A 17,237-nucleotide genomic window follows, 5' to 3' on the forward strand; every position below is an offset into this window, starting at 1 on the left:
AATCAAGGGGGGTCTCTCCATTACTATACGCACCACTTTGCATTTTTCCACATTAAATTTCATCTGCCTTTCAGATTCCCAGTCTCGCAAGATCCTTCTGCAGTTCTTCGCAATCCACTGCTGTTTTAATAATTTTGTGTCATCTGCAAATCTGATCACCTCACGTGTCCCCTTTCCCAGATCATTTACAAAGACACTAAACAGTCCAGACACCGGGGTACTCCACTAGAAATCTTTCTCCATTAGGAAACTGACCATTTAGTCTTACCCTCTTGTCTCCTGTCTTTTAACAAGTCACCAATCCACACCACGACCCTGTCTCCCATCCCATGACTTTTTAATTTACTGAGGAATCTCTTATGGGGAACCTTTTCAAATGCCTACTGAAAATCCAAATGCACGATCAGGGCCAGTGCTTCCATTGGGCAAACTAGGCGGTGGAATCGAGTGCCGAGATTTTGGGGGCAGTACAATCTTGCCAGCATGAAGTCCAGAGGAGTCCTGTATCAGAGCCAAAGTAGGGAGCACTGTGTTGTAGCCATTACCACCAGTAGGAGGGAGAGCTGTCACCCAGTCATTCCCCTCCATGGGGGCATGGAGGGGAGTGACTGGGTACAAGGGCCATACTGTGCCAGATTTGAGAATATGCATTTCTTCTCTCTTTGAACTTTGCTTAGATTAGGAGGAAATAGATTTTTGTTTCTAGTCTCCAGTTTTGCAATGCATGCAGAAGGTGGTCTTGGGGTTTCCATTCCAGGTTTTGTTTCCACATTTGTAATTTGTGCTCTTTTATTCTATATTTGTTTGTGTTCTGTATGTGAGTGACTGAGATGAGGTACTTTACTAGCATTAAGGCTTTGTATCAGCCTTGTTTGTTGTATTTTCTCAATATGATATTGCACTGGGGGTGAACTGCTGCCTTTTCATGGGCAGGGCTATTGCAGTTTCATTTTTTGGAGTTAGTGCTGCTGAGGTATGGCAGGACTGATCGACAGGTACAGAGTGGGGCTTGTTTGTATTATTTTACAATGCACCTGGTAGTAGAGGGAGTTTGTGATGCTGTTATTGAGATGACACCAGAATCAGAATATCTTTTCTGTATGGCGAGTTGTAGTCTTAGTTCTGCTCTGTACCCATTCTTAGGAAGTGGGGGACTCCTGTACTTGCAGAGTAGAAGTTAATATTCTGTCCCATGATGGTCATGTGTTCAATGTGTCACACATGTGAGCGTCATCTCTCAGAAAGAAAAAAGGTTGAGAACCACTGCACTAACTCATTTTTAGTTTTTCACCTTGGCCAGGTGGACAATATCCACTGATACTGTCTTACTCAGCAGCCATGGAATTTCTATTCCTAAGGATTCCACAATGCAGGATTTTTATCTTGATGGACTCTGTGCCTTTCTGTACATAGTGCCATCTCTCCACCAATCGTATCTGTCCTTTCAGGTCAATATAATTTATACCCTGGCATCACAGTACCCCCTTTGGTTATCTTTCTTCCACGATGTCTCCGAGAAGCCGATTGGGCTGAATTTTCAAAAGGATTTATGTACGTAAATCAGCAATTGAAAATTGGCTGGGGGTTGTACCTGAGTGGAGTTGGGGGCAAGGAAACCAGCTCCATGCATACTTTTGATTTTTGACAGCATGCATGTAAATGCATATGTGCACATTTACACCTGTACCCTAGCAGCTGTAAATGTAAAATGTAAAAGCTGTAAATGTAGAGCCCACTTCGCATAAGCTGCGAAGCGGGCTCTACACACACCTAATTTTAAAGTGGATTTGTGCGTGCATAGCATGCAAAGTTTATCTCATGCATGGTCACTGTGTATATCCTGCCAACCAGACCTGGTTGTGGCTCTCGAGGCCTGGTGTTCACCACCCCTGTTCTAGTTTAAAAACTGCTCTGACTCCTTTATAAATGTTAGCAGCCAGGCTCCAGCGGATTCCTCGTTCTAAAAAAGTGAAAGGAAACCCAAACAATAACTGGGACATGTGGCATTGCAGAAGAAATGGAGTTAGGCAGACCAGATGGTCCTGGAGGGCCTTGTCTGCTATGACGTTCTCGGTTTCTCCATTTCCTCCTCAGCCTATAGACAGATTCTACTCCCTTCTATTGGTTCTCATGGCTCCCAGCAGGCACATTCCAAAAAGAGTGCACGGACCTGAGCGATGCTCTTATTTAGAGCACTGGTAAATTTATAAAGTCACCCACAAGGGCCCTACAGAAGCATTGTATGTTTTGCACTGATTACCTGACAGTTAAGGAAGTAAAACCCCTGCGCAAATTCTTTAAAGAATTTGATAATCTTGAGGGAGCATGGAGAGTGAAAGAAAAATGTGTAGATTTTTTGTAGCCTTTTTTTGTATAGCTATTAGGCCTAATTGAATAGCAAACCAACCCCAATACACTTCCAACATGTAAAGCATCTCAAGTCCCATATTTCAGAGCTCGTTATTTGTATCACACAAGTGATATTAGTTGAATGCTTGCATACTAGGATAGAGAACAGGATAGGGATAGACAGGGGGCTCATTTTGCTTACTGGTTTCATCTCAAAGATATTCAGCTGTGTCCTGAAGATAGCCACTGAGTAATATGATTAATGGATCAATGTAACAACAAAGTTCAAACACAGCTGACTGTCGGCAAGAGGTACCTGAGATGCCATCATGCATGAGACTATTGTGCAATCCTCATCACAATGAAGGTTGAAATATATTGTCTGTACTCCCTCTGCTGAAGTCATAAATGAAACATGGACTGGTGGCGGGGATAGTGATGGACAAGCACCGAAGCTAAGTTGATTTTATATGCTTAAAAATTATAAAATCTTTATATAAAAACGTAAGACACAGCATTCACAGCAGCAAGTTTATTGCTTGACCCATGATTAAATAGAAGGCAAAGAAGGCTGTGAATGGGTGGTAGTAACATTAAGCAGTATTGAATGACATGGGGCATTTTTCACTCTCTCACTACTGAATGAATGGATGGATGTGGAAGTAAATCTGGTTGTGTTATCATCTGTGGGCACTTTCTTGATGTTCAAATTCTATACCCATTCTTTCACAAGCTAAATCTTCCTAAGTTCCAGTCTCCGTTGGACAGACTACTGTTCGTTTCAGTTTGTGAAAAAAAATCCCCAAAACTAGTGCACATGACAATATAAAGTAAAAATGCAACAGAGAGTTCTAGGGAATAGAGCCATATATACTCAACCAAAGTCAATATGGCAGCAGCACACTTATGTGCATCTTAACAGCACATAAGGCACAATGATTACACCAAGCTTTTTCAAGTTTGGGATAGTTTGGATTGTAATGAGGACTGCATCATACCTATAAGTCAAAGTTCATATCTTCTACTCAGGTAGTTGCTATTAATAAGTACTGCTGGATACAACACAACAGTAAGTTGGTACAGATAGGATTTGTGTGCAAAAAAATCACAAGAAATAGGGTAATCAGCCACTGAATGTAGAAACAACAGATATTCAGTGACCTTGGAGAGGCAGCAGACTGCTACCATAATCAAGGAAGACTGAATAAAAGACCAGAGGTTTCCAAATCATTTCCCACTGTTGTAACATTCAGTTAAGACATGTGCTCTCTGTAGTGTAGAGCAAGGACTGGCTGAGTATGATGTAATACATACAACTTTCCCTTGGGAGGGTTTTTGGACTGGAATATGGTCTTGCGTTGTTTTGGATTATTTCTGAAACAGGAAGAGGAAGTATATTTAAAAAAAAATACAGCTGTTTCTTCTACAGCGAAAAAACACATGAGATATTGTTGAAACTGTACAAAGCTAATCCTGATACAGTAAACACGCCTGCCTACTGTCTTGCCTGATTGTCTCATTCTCTTTGGACACTGCATTGATGACACTTCGCCGCCGATGGCCACACTCAAAGAAAGGAAAAATAGCCCTGGCCCACACCAAAATGTGTACAAAACTGAATTCCTTTATTTCTTTACATTGGTGGTGAAATCACTTTAATACACCTTAAGGATTTCTTAAACTCAAAAAAGTGATTACTAAAACGCATACAAATTTTACACAAGACATAAAGTAACAGACAATTTTTAAAAAGTTATAAAGTGACAAGATACTATACCTTATCTGCATATCCAAAGTGATGGCATTTGGTATAAAAGCACTGGTATAGTGATTCAGCTATGGCTCAGTCAAAATCTTCTGGTCTTTATCTGTACACTACTAAGATTGCCCAGGGAGATAAAATGTGTGCGCAATTCTTAGACCTCTGTCTCCCTTGCTGGTCTACATGGAGGGAGAGTGCAGTATATTAAAAGAATAGAAAACACGTTACAAATTTGACCTAGCAAATATCCAAAACCAGATTCTTTGCCTGAGCTGATGTATCGGACTATCGACTCAAAGTTAGCAACAGGCACACAAATGAAGAGTTTAGTCGTATTTGATTATCTGTGCTGGGACTGAAGAAGTTCTAAAAAAAAAAAAAAGGTTAGTTTGAAAATATCATCCACTAATTCTCAGAATGTATGCTGCAAAATAAAACCTTGTTCTGTTAAGGTGGTCAGCTCTGAAGAGAATGTACAATTTCCACTACCCATTTTATAATCTGTTGATACCAAAAAGAGGGCTGTCTTAAGCAAAGTACAATAAAAAAAAAAAACATAAACATACATCACCACACAAACAGATAAAACAGCATTAACATCAGGCCGACAATCACCTAGAAGGAATTAGGCAGGACCTAATAATTACTCAGGGTAGTGTGTGGCAAAGAAATGGGTGTGTGGGAGATTGAATACGAAAGTATGGGACGACACTGAACTGAGCAGCTTTACAATCTGTTGGTTTTTATTTTTTAGGTGTGCTTGTTCTGAACCGTGGGATTTTTTTCAGATCACTTGGCAATAATGCTTAAAGTAGAGGCCGATCTAACACATACAGTAGCAGCACTCAGTGTCAGAGACATACATCTGTTTTGTTGTGATTTACCATTTGCAAAACTTCACACTGTGTTTGCTTTTTAAGGTTTGTAATGAGAAAAAGGGTATGAAAGAAAAGAAAGCAAACAGAACCATCATATTCTGGCAGCGTGCTTAGTATTGGCTTTATATTATATATCTAAACCAAGGCTTCTTAAAAAATAAAAACAAAGTAGAAACCAACAGATTCTAAAGAGCCTCAGTTCTGGGTCTTCCCGTACATTTCGTATTCAATCTTCCGTGCATGCATTTCTTTGCCACACCCCAGCCTGAGTAATTATTACGGTAGGTTCTTCCCATCTAAAGTTCCCGTAGGGCCGCTCTCTCACCACCGCTGAGACAATTGCACTGGCTTCGGAGAAGAGTCATAATTCAGTTTAAAATCGTAACCCGGACTTTTCCTGCCCTTTGCAGTTTTGCGTCCACGATATTTACAGGCTAAACTGCATTGGTACATTCCAAGGCAGCAGTTGTGCTCTAGTCAAGTGCCTTTTGATAGTACCCTCCTTTAGAGAAGTAACACAGATATGATTATTGGTTATGAATTTTCTATTATAGCTCTGACACTTTGGGATTTACTTCCTACAGACTTCAGGATAGAAAGAAAATAGTTTTGCTTTTCGAAAGGTCAAAACTTGGCTCATTAATCAATAATCCTCGATGCCTTTTCAGGCTGTGATAGCAGAAATGTAAGAAGGCAATAGGGGGTTCCTTATAGGTGACTGTCAGCCTGAAGTTATGTTTTATTTGTTTGTATTGTGATGTATGATTATATGTTTTTATTATGCATGTTTTATTGTACATTGCTTCAGACAGCCATATTTGAGCAGGGGAGGCAGTTGATTATTTATTTTATTTTTATTTAAACAAATTTAAGTAGAAAGGTCACATCCCAGTTTAAGTTGGTTGGCACCCCCAACGTTTCAGACCTAGTTAAAGCCATTTCCGAGTAATAAGGGGGTAGGGTGGGGGGAAAGACACAGCCACACAAAGCGTACCACACATACAGACTTCGGTATGATCTCATAATCCTCTCTTTGGATAGGACTGGAGCCAATGAAAATAAATAAAAGCCAGGATGGGATCTGCATTTTCACTGGTGTTATAAAAAGTCTAGGAACAGAAAAAAGGGCATTTAAATCTAAATTAGTACATGATGCACGAGTTCTGAATTTCTTGATTGGGTTTCTGGTATCTTAGTTGTGTCATTAGCTAAAGTTATTGAAGGGGGCCTTTCCCATCCCACGGGATGGGAAATTGCATCTACTGTTATTCTACAGTTAGCGTTTATAAGGTTAGCATTCATAAATTACAACAGATTGCGGAAAGAGGAAGACAGATGATGGCATCTGGAGAAGTAGTCAGGAAAGAAAAGACGCAAATGGAATAAAAATAGCAAATAAGGTAAAACGGGGAAAATACTTTTTTTTTTAAAGATGTTAATGATAAGAGGAAGTGCAAAAGTAGTATTGCAAGACTTAGAGGTGAAGAGGAAGAACATGTAAAGGCTGACAAGGACAAAAGTGTAATTGCTTAACAAATATTTCTGTTCAGTGTTCACTGTGGAAAGGCCAAGAGAAGGACCACATAAAATGGAAACAAATAGGATTGGAAATTAGGTAACCCTCAAGTATGTGTGGGAAAAGCTAATTATACTTAAAGTAGAAAAGCAATGGGGCCGAATGGAATACATCTGAGGGCATTAATGGAAGTATGAGCGGTTCTGGCACCTCTTCAATGCTTCGTGAGGGTCAGGAGTAGTTCTGGAGGACTGGAGATAGGTGGACGTTGTTCCTCTATTCACAGAGGTGGAAGTAAGGAGGTTGCTGGTAACTACAGGCTAGTTAGTCTAACTTCTGTAGTGAGCAAATGAATGGAATCGCTGCTAAATCAGAGGATAGTGTAATTTCCGGAATCCAACGGATTGCACGTTGAGGCAGCAAGGTTTTACCAGAGGTAGGTCTTATCAGAAAAATCTGATCAATTTCTTTGACTGGATGACCAGAGAGTTGGATCCGGGAAGAGCATTAAGATGTAGTGTACCTGGATTTTAGTAAGGCCTTTGAAAATCTTCTGCATATGCAACATATATAAACTGAGCGCCTTTGGTATTGGCCTTAAAGTGAGTGAATGGGTTAGAAACTAGTTGAGTGGAAGGTGATAAAGTTTAGTGGTAAATGGAGTTCACCCCAAGGGGGACATTAATAATGGTGTGCCGCAGGGATCAGTCCTTGCTCCGATTTTTTGCAACATTTTTATGAGCGACATCATAGATTAATTATTGGGAAATGTTTGTCTTTTTGCCAATATCAAAATCTGCAAGAAAGTAGACAGCTAGGACACGAAAAGGGATCTAGCAATGGTCTAGGATCTGGCAACTAAGATTTATTACTAAAAAATTGCAGAGTACAGTAAAAGGGATAAAATTCTTCTAAGCACGAAAAGGAGAGGAATCTGGAGGTAATTGTATCTGATGATCTTAAGTTGGCCAAACAGGACTCTAAGGCAATGGCAAAAGCCAAAAAGATGTTTCACTGCGTAGGGAGAGGAATAGTCAGTGAAATAAGAGGTGAAATCAACCCTGTGTAAATCCCTGGTTAGATCTCGTTTGGAATACTGTACAGCTCTGGTGACTGCACCTTCAAAAGGATATAAACCGGTTGGAGTCAATCCAGAGGGGAGCTACTAGAATGATCAGAGGTCTTCATTCTAAAGCATATGGAGACAAAGACGGGTTAGGGGAGATATGACAGAGATATTTAAATCCTCCAAGGTTTCAATGCACAGGATTCAATGCTGAGGAGGTTGGGCCTCTGTCAAAGGAGGCTCTAGAATGAGGAGTCAAGTGAAGAAGGTGAAAGGGGATAGACTCAGGAGTAATCCGAGGAGATATTTCTTTACAAAGAGGGTAGGGGATGCATGAACACCCTCCCCAAGGAGGTTGTGGAGATAAGGACAGTATCTGAATTCAAGAAAGCATGGGATAAACACAGAGGATATTTGAGGCAGTGGTAGAAATTGTGAAGCCAAATAGTTGGTGTGTGTGTGTGGGCAGACTAGATTGGCCATACAGTCTTTTTCTGCCATCATGTTTGTTTATATTCTCCAAAAGGCAGGTTGATCTGGAGCCACTGGAAAGTAAAATGATGGCGGATGAAGACCACAAGAGTCCTTCTTGATGCAAATACTGCAGATCCTATCCAATCTCAGGTTTTACCCTTACAATTTCGCATTTAAAGACATATGATCTTTAGATAGCGGGATGTAAGGCTAAAGCCCATGATTATGTAGAATCTGCTATACTGCATCAGGAATGTGTAAACTAGATGGGCTTTCATGTCCTTTTCTGACAATTTTTGCTGTTTTTATGAAGGTCTTATTAGGATTTTAATTGTGCAATCCATTTAAAAAAAAGCTCTCTTATTTTTTTTGTGGGTTTGGGGTCCTAAGGTAAATGAATGTTTAGTATCAACAGCTGCATCTCAGGAAAGCGGAACGGAATAGGAAAATTATATTAAGAAGCTGAAACACAGGATCACAGGTTCATTATCATACTCAAGACAAACATGATCATTTCCTAAAATCTCCCTCCTCATACTTGCATGTCGCTTAGTTCCCCATGCCATGACATTACACTGACCTATAGAAGACTAGGAATTTAAATAAGCCTGCTTCTTGATTTTCCTGTTCATGTCACAACCAACAGGCAGATTTTAAAAGCATTGCTTGCACAAAAACGGCTCCATACACGCATACGTGAGCTGCACGCGAGCAACACCAATTTTAAGAAGCCGGGAAGTCCGCGCGTACGTACCTGTGCACGCGTCAAGAATGAGGAAGCAGAAAAGGGGTGGGGCCTGGGCGTTCTGGGGCGGGGCCAAGACTTGCACGCGTAACCCCCGAATTTCGCAAGGCTGATCATGGCAACGCGCGCCATGTTACCTGCGTAACTTTACTACTGGTCCTGATGAGGTGCAAGTCTGGAGATTTTGGGCCAGAGGGGATCCTGAGAGAGGGAGGGGGCGAGAGAGACTCTGTTAGAGAGACAATTTAACACTCTATAAATCTCCCACGCTAAGAGGGGCCCTTTCAACTCAGGGTGGGTTTTGGGTTGGGGGGGAGAGCGTTTCAAGGGCCTACAGACCCTTGTGGCCTTGGCAGACCAATGTAACACTACCCTCCCAAAATCCATCCTGAGTTGAAAGTGACCCTCTTAGCGTGGGAGATAAGAGGGTCACTTTCTTAGTGACCCTCTTATCTCCCACGCTAAGAGGGTGTCTTTCTCTCCCTCCCCCCAAGGTCACTTGTGAGTACGCGCAGTAAGGATATTTTAAAAGATACACGTGTACTTGCACACATGCTAAAAAATTAAGCGTATTTGTGCTTGCATGCCCAATATATGAGTTTATAGGCACGTGTGCGCCTTTGAAAATTTACCTGTAAATGTTTATAATATGTCAGAATCCTGTGCATACTGGAATCCATTAAATTGTTCATTCCACGAACGAGTTCTAGGAACAGTGCTATGGTTTATGTTTGTTATGAGAACGGTTAAAGGTGTCGTTATACCGTGCTACAAAGTTTTAGTAGGTCATGGAGCTGTCTAAGGGTGCAATCTTCAAGTAGGTAGCAGGGTGCATGGCCCATGGTTCTCAGCTGAACTAATTTAGGCTTTTCCCAGCAGAACGGATACATTTAAGCGACTTGGAAAAGCATTACGAATCTAATCGTTTAAGAGGGGCATCCTTCTCATTTCAGCACTTGCACAGGAAGATTTTTTTTTTTCTTTTTTTAAATCAGGTACGCAAACCTACAATCACCCACATGCTGGAATAAAAAAAAGGTGCTACCGAAAAAGTTTACTAGAGCTATATGGGTATATGGTAAACTATGATCCCATTTTCCTGAATATATTACTGATTCTGAAGTCAATGTGATCTTTGAAACTATTTTGAATTGTAATACTATTACTTCTTAATCTGAACAAATACATTGGTTTGAAACGGACTCAGAAGGGGGTGGAGGCTCTCTCTCTCAGTCCAACTCAGCTGATTGGTATTATCAGAGTGCTCCTGTCTCTTTTAATCTTCCCTTTTGGACTCTGATGTGCAGGAGACAGGGTGGGTTACAGGAAGTATAAAAAGGAGACGACCTAATGAGAAGATTCTGCAAAAACCTGCAGAATGAGAACTGCATCGAACCAGCAAAATATTGTGCAGTGCCCTGGTCCAACAAGCAGTTCCTAAACGAAAACAGATGCGATGCTGAAAAGTCTTCAACACGATTGACATCTTTCTTTTTCCTATCCCATCCTATGGGAAGTCACATGCTTTATCAACATTGACACCAAACAACCCCCCCTAAAAACAAATACTTATTTCTCATGACACTTTACACACTGGACTATTTGTAAAGAAAACCCAAATCAAACCCCCCCCCCCCCCCCCAATTTCTTTCTTTAGGATAAATGCCCCTCCCCCAATGTCTTTGCCCCTAAGATCAGCTCAATGATGTTTACATGCAGCTGAAAGGTGCAAGGAAGGCCAGTGGTGTTTTCTGTAGCTATTCCAATGCCTACACGACAAACATCCATCTAGAGAAAAGACCAAACAGACCCTTTTTCTCCCATTCCTTAGTATAGTCAAGGTATCATTGACGTTTGTTCAATAACCTAGGTGCAATGCCACCTGCAATTTACTTGCCAACTTGTCTTTCAGTAAATGCTACTGAACGTTAATTGCGTTTCTAATTCAGGTTCTTAATTTTTGCCTTTTAGCAATTATGATCCATTTAGCAGCTGCCTGCACTATTATGCAGGTCTATTCATGCCTACTGCATGCTCTTTCATAGCTGAATGGGCTTCATCGCTCCCAAGCATCATTTGACTCTCCCAGTCTATCTACGTGACCCCCATGGAAGTCGGATAAGCACCTGGATCTCAGTGTAACAGAGCACGTTTCCCAAAATGGGTACTTTGAATCTGGAGAGTAGCAGCAGTAGAGAATTCAGAGGAGCGGGGGTGGAGGGGGAGCATCTTGCATTAGCTGCTACAGCACCATGGACTAACTAGGGACAAAGTTTAGTCTCTTGGGCCTGTAGGCAGCAGCAGGTAAAGCAATGGTGTTTCCTTAGTGCAATCACTGGGGCTGCCTATAACAATAATAATGTTATATATTTTTTTTAAGGTAGCGCGTCTCACCACGACAGGATCCCCATGCACCCTGCAATCACTGAAGTTTCAGAAATACATGCAGGCACTCCCGGGCCAGATGGGCTAACAGCAATGATATCTAGGCTGCATGGCGGCTTCTGGAAGGGCTGAAAGGCTGGCGTTTTCACACCTGGGTAGTCAGAGCTACCAGAGAGAGAGAGAGAGAACAGATGAACCTGGACAAGTACTCACAAATGCTACACTTCCTGATACTCAGGCCCAGGGGTTTCCCCATGGGATCACTCATTCTCCCTTCCTGAAACGAAACGGCAGCAGCCTAAAATAAAACACCGCAGCGTTTCTAAGGCCACCTCTTCAGGCTACCAAAACAAGTATTAAATAGGCACCGTGAAGATGAGGGCTTAGTGCACTACCCACGAGCTTACACGCATGACTATTTCTCAAGCATGTCCGCTTGAAAAACGATCTGCGTTATTCCTCTTCGGAAGTCTTTTCCTTCCAACCCTTGGTATTTAACGTTGCGGTGGCCTGAGATGCCTGACAGCAGGTGGAAAGGCTTTACAAAAGTCCCCAAAAGGTGAATAATGTCCGATTCTGGCCTTCTTTCTTCCCCATTCTCAGAAAGATTCACCATAGAACTAATATTGCTAACACGCATACCCCAGGTCAGAAGTTTTAACATTTTTATTATTTATAGATTTTTTTTTTTTTTTTTTTAAATTTGTCTGCTCATTTCAAAACCCCCAACTGCAGGCAGATTCAGGCTTGCAGCGGGATGGAGACAAGCAGAGTGGCCCAAATACCACAAGTCTAGTTCCAAAAAAAAAGGGAACAGCCGGAGCCCTACGTGGAAAGGCCACATTGCCAGTCGCTTTGCCCCTCGGTTTTACAGTGCTTTCCAGTATTTGAATTTCACGGTAACTGACAGGTAAATAGGGCCTAAAACTGCCGTCACTGGGCTGGCAGACTCGGAGGACTTGCATGGAGTTTCTAGTGCCCAGATCCCCTGCCCCATTCCTCTGGGTCATTTTGTGTTCAGCAGATGTCCAAACCACCGCAGCAGTGGACACTGGGGGAGGTTTAAGAACCGCAGCTCATTATAAAAACCTTGTGCTGGACATTCTTCCATTGCTCTGATACAATAAGCTGTTCTGAAAGTTGCAGAGTGCTAGGGCCTGCGCTATCCACGTCTGCTCAATCCAGATCCTGCTCAAAATCTCCCGTTCGCTTCTCGTCTTTTTTTTGAATGCAATTCCAGACTGCTCAATGTTCACACTGGAGATTCTCCTCTCCTCTCCTACCCTACACCTGATAAACAGATTCCTCATAGAAGTTATACATTTTATAAAACTGCCACAAAAACCCCCCCCAAAAACCTAAAAAAACCACCCTCCCCTGTTATAATAGCCGGCCTTGATTAGTAGGTGCAAACTGCTGCTAGTGTGATTTTTTTTCGGCTATCAAACCTGGAGGCGAACCTAGAAACAAAATGCTAGCGAAAGCCTCTTTATCCTACTTCCAAAAGGAAGGCGGTTTATGAGATCACCCATGCCTGTGCTTAGTGTCCTGGCCGCACCAAAGCTTCACGGCTTGTCGGGAGGAGGGGACGTATTTTTTGGGATCCATACGTACAGTACGCGCACAGGATGGCTGTGCGTTCTGGAAGCCGGGCTCCATTCCTGCTGGGAGGAACCTCCTTTGTATTCATTTCTAATTCAAGGGCAGGACGAGAGTCAGTGTTCAGTAACAGCTGCACAGGATACAGCCAGCCACTCAGAGAGAGCAGCATGGCTAGTCCTAAATAGCTTTAGTGCAGTCCCGTTGGAGGGAGAGGCTACCTCGAAGGCCTTGTATACCTCGCTTCTCAGCTGGATCAGTGATCTAGCTACAGCCGATAGCAGGGTTAACGGAAGAAATCACGACGTTTCAAGGACTGCTCTCATTAAAGCAGGAAAAAACCCCATTTTTTTGAGGGGGTTGGAGGAGTAAAATCCATTCTTTTTAACCCAAGTTAATGTGAACTGATCTCTGGTAAGCGCCAGCTGGAATTCTGAAGGCGCCAAATCAATTTTTCTCTTCTAGAGAATTCTGAATAATACTGAAGAGATTTTATTACCCAACCCTTCTGTCTTTCTGTTTATGACATTTTCTAAGACACAGATCCTGAGGACCGCTGGCACGGCAGCTCTGGGTGTCTATTACGAAACCGTTGAGAGCAAGGTCCCAGGAAACAGTGCGCAATGCTGAGACGACTTTCTGCTCGTGTAATCGAGGGGCAGACAAAAGCTAAGCGCACCTCCAGCTTAATCCCTGGGTCGGGAGATCTCCCCCCCCCCCCTCAGCGTGGAAGGGGAAGAAAATGGTCAAGGAATTCGTCTTTAGCAATGCAGACAACTGGATCGAAGCTCGAGAACAGTCAAGATAGGAAAACCCGTACAAGCTTAAAATTCTTCAGGAAGCAGAGAGGAACAAGAGAAGGGTTATCTACCAATCTCAGCTCCGGGTCTGGGATAGGGCCTGCAGTCCAGGAAGGAGAGAGAGAGACCCATGGGGACCTCTGAAAACGGGCTTTGAAAGGCTCTGTGCATTAAATGAAAGCACGGCCGGAGGAGCACTGCGGCTGTCAATCGAGCTTCCAACCCTGACCCACCCCCTGGAAAAAGAAAGCACGGTGGTCTTTATTTTCTCTACGGTCATGCATTACCTATTTGTTCACACATTTCTAATTTAATCCCCTGTAAAAGTATGTGCAGACAGAATTTTTTTTTTTTTTAGCAAAAAAGATACAAACATCCTTCTGACATAATTTTAGCATCTCTTTCCGGCTGGTGTGCCAAAGTACTCTCGCGTCGGGCACAGATCAAATAGACTGTAACTAAATACTGCATTCTCAACTGGTGCCCGAAGGAAAAGCCAGAATCTGTCCTACCCATCCCAACACACACGAGTTCCTAACGTTAACCTTTCGCTTTGTATTTTCCTTTCAATGCCGGGGTCTCTCGTGCTCTTCCACAAGGTTAACATTTCAATAACAGTCTCTTGCTTACATCAGGTATACACCCCGCAATCAGACTTGCCCCCCTGTAAGGGCAAACCGCACAACATGTTGCGTGATGACACAGCTGCACTATTCCTCGCTGCGGTTGTTAAATCCGATAAGAGAACAACAACTCCGGCTGCAGAGAGCGAAGTTCTTTACGCGGCACTCATCCTTCGCACATGCGTTTTAGGCTTTGCTATATTCCAAGGGACAGGCCGTCAACTTCCTGGGGTACAAACATCCTTCCTGTCCACACCAGTGAGAATCCTGTTCCCAAGCCCTGGCTCCACCCCTTGCAGTGACGAAGGTTCCCCGCGGTAGCCGCGGGGATCGTTTTCCCCCCCACAGCCAGAGTCTGGCACTGCTGTCGTAGGCGTTGTGAGGGTGACAGAAGACAAGAAATAGGGAGCACAATCTGCCATCACCGTGGCTGACCTCTAGTCCCTGAAATGGACCTGATTTTAACTGGCAACCCAATACGGAAATATGCAGGCTGCCCCCACAGCGAAACCAAACCACGAGGCCTGCTTTCTAGACATTTTTCTCCCAAATTTGTGTGCCTGGGAAAAATGCCTAGTAGGCCCCTAGGAAGGTCATCTTGAGGTCGTACAGAAAGGGAAAATTCCTATTTCCTATACTAAATGTTGCAGGTTAGGTTGCCGAGCGCGAGGGTGAACCTACGGGGTGAATGCCAGATGTTGTACCTGGATGCCGGGGCAACTGCTTATCCAACAGGAATATGGGCCTTTTGTCTCCGGACTGCCAAGTCTGCTCCATTCCCTTCAGAGAGGACACACAGCAAGGGATGTTTGCAAGGGGGCGGGGGATATCTGTGATCAAAGACCAAAACTGCTCAGGTGGTAAGGTAGCACAACCCATTGGGGGAGGGGCTTGGTTTCGTACAGAACCGTTTACTGAAACAGGGTCTGCCCATGAACCCGTGCAGATGTGCCCCGTCTACAGTGCGCTAGCAATGGGGCCTGCCAGCATTTCATGCACCTTCCGGAAGGTATTTCTTTAATTATGCACAGAATGCGACGGTAAAGTTAGCTCTCTCTTTTCTGCAAACAAAGTCCCCTCCCCCAAAAAAACCAATCCCCCCCACCCCCAGACAAAAAACTTGGCACATACTTATAACCCAAATGTAACCTTGCCCCTTCTCCCTCCCCTCCCCCTCCCAGTTAAAACACAGCCAACTCCATGGTTGCTGGATAAAAAGAAAGCATTGAAGCCTTACAAACGTGTAGCTTATGTTTGCATCTCTGCTAAACGAGACCCTCAGTTCCGGTTCTCGGGCCGAAGGCCTGTGCTGTGAAACCCTGTTTCCCTGTCCGTGGCTCCGGCGAGCAGTCACCGGGTGTTTACATGAGGCAGCATTTATTCTTGTGATTGTGAGGGTCCTTGAATCGAAGCCTCTGCTTTGGCCGGTATTTTTCCAAGTAGGTTAACTGTTTGCTGTTGATGGCTCCTCTGCGTTTCCTAGAAAGAAGCCAAAAAAAAAAAATCAAAAAAACACAAGACGCTCATCAGTTTATCACAGTGCGTGTGGGTGGGAGAGAGAGAGAGAGAGAGACATTTATAGCCAACGTTGGTGCCCATTCACTTCTCAAGAATACAGCAGAGATTCTAAGATCCTCTGCTGACTTCCCGCAGGGCCAAAACTGACCCCCGTGGTTTAGAAAGCCCCCGAAGCTTAACTCTCTGCAACGTCCTGCACAGGAGCCAGTAATCTAGTGAGGGCAGTTTCCCCAGAGTCCTGCACCGTCTCCTCTCTTGCAAGAGGCTGTGAGTTAAGTCTCCAACACTGCCTAGCCCCTCAGGCAAGGGATCAGGGCAGAGAGCCGGGGCCCGACCCCCTGCGGACAGGTCATGCTCTCCAAGTTCATTACAGGTCCTGGGGACGGGTGGGGGGGAGCGGCAGGGCTGGCCTCTTAATTCTGGCTCTGCCCTGGGAACAATCTGCCTCACACACAATCAACAGCAAACTAAACCTTGGCCTGTCCTTTTCTCTTAACTTCACCTTGCTACGGGCCAGTATCATGCACGCAATTAAACGAAGAGTACCAGAGCGATTTCAATGTGCGTCAGTAACCTTTTCTGCAAAAGAAAACAATGCAGCAATGCAGAGGCACGTGAAGCATCGCTCCCAGAAAAATATGGCAGTAGCCAAAGCTTAGTCCTCATGCTGACTGGGAATGGAAGATTATAACAAAATCCATGGGACTTGCTCAGGGGTGCAACCCTGATCTGACCCAAGCCAGGTGTTGAGAGGTATAAAGGAGTCTACATCAGGCCCCCTCCCCCACCCTAAAAGTCCATGACCAGGCATTTAGCCTGGTCCACCTTAAGTCACAGCCAGGGAGGAAATCCTGGGCCCAGGGGATTTAGTGTGCAGGCCTAGGAGGGAGCAGAGAAGATACTAAAACTGTCCATGGGCGACTGTTACCGTTTGGTTTAAGCGCCCCGCTGAGGCAAGCAGGTGCTTTTCTGCTTTTGTGAAAATAATAAAAGATTCCTGTGAAACCCGGCGGAAGTCCAGATTGCTCAGACCTCCGGCAAGCCAGGGGCCGCTCTGCAGCGCTTACGAGAGGGGTGAACGTCTCTAAATGTTTCCCAAGCAGAGGGACGGGGCTCTGGAGCCTGAGGGCCTCACGCCTCACGCTAGGGGACGTTATTCAAGCTGGGCACCTGGGGGTCCGCGTGGATCACGCGAAAAAGAGAGAGACTCTTGTTTCCATGACTGCTGCACATGTGCAAGATGCTCGCAGGCGTGCGGCTTTAAAACGGGATTTGGAGTCGGAACGTGTATTTTGTTTTCTACAGTAGCGGGGGGCGGGTAAGAAAAAAAAAAAAATCGCATAAAAGCAGATTACACTTAAAACAACCAAAACAACTAAAACACCTTACATTTCATTCTGGAGGAGGAGTTTGCATTTACAGTTTTCAGGAACGCCTCTGGCCCTGCCTACTCCCCCCCTCGTGCGGGTACACGACAAAGCTCGAGTCCGGCCTGGCCTATGGCTGGGAGGTTTATAAAGAC

General features: G+C 44.0%; 1 protein-coding gene across 6 annotated transcripts in view; it reads right to left on the reverse strand.

The window, feature by feature from the left end:
- Positions 1-3,952: 3,952 nt before the first annotated feature.
- The window catches only part of PTP4A3 (protein tyrosine phosphatase 4A3), a 149,720-nt gene continuing 136,435 nt past the window's right edge, over positions 3,953-17,237 (reverse strand). For 3 of the 6 annotated variants that reach the window (XM_029592125.1, XM_029592121.1, XM_029592124.1), the window contains one exon: positions 11,856-15,676. In XM_029592125.1, the coding sequence (XP_029447985.1) occupies positions 15,559-15,676 (118 nt within the window). In that variant the 3' untranslated portion in view covers positions 11,856-15,558. Of the gene's footprint in view, positions 4,478-11,790; positions 15,677-17,237 lie in introns of those variants that run through there. The other 3 variants (XM_029592122.1, XM_029592123.1, XR_003854951.1) reach the window with 2 other exon arrangements.

This window comes from Rhinatrema bivittatum, chromosome 2 (genome assembly GCF_901001135.1).
Source record: "Rhinatrema bivittatum chromosome 2, aRhiBiv1.1, whole genome shotgun sequence".
Taxonomy (NCBI): Eukaryota; Metazoa; Chordata; class Amphibia; order Gymnophiona; family Rhinatrematidae; genus Rhinatrema; species Rhinatrema bivittatum.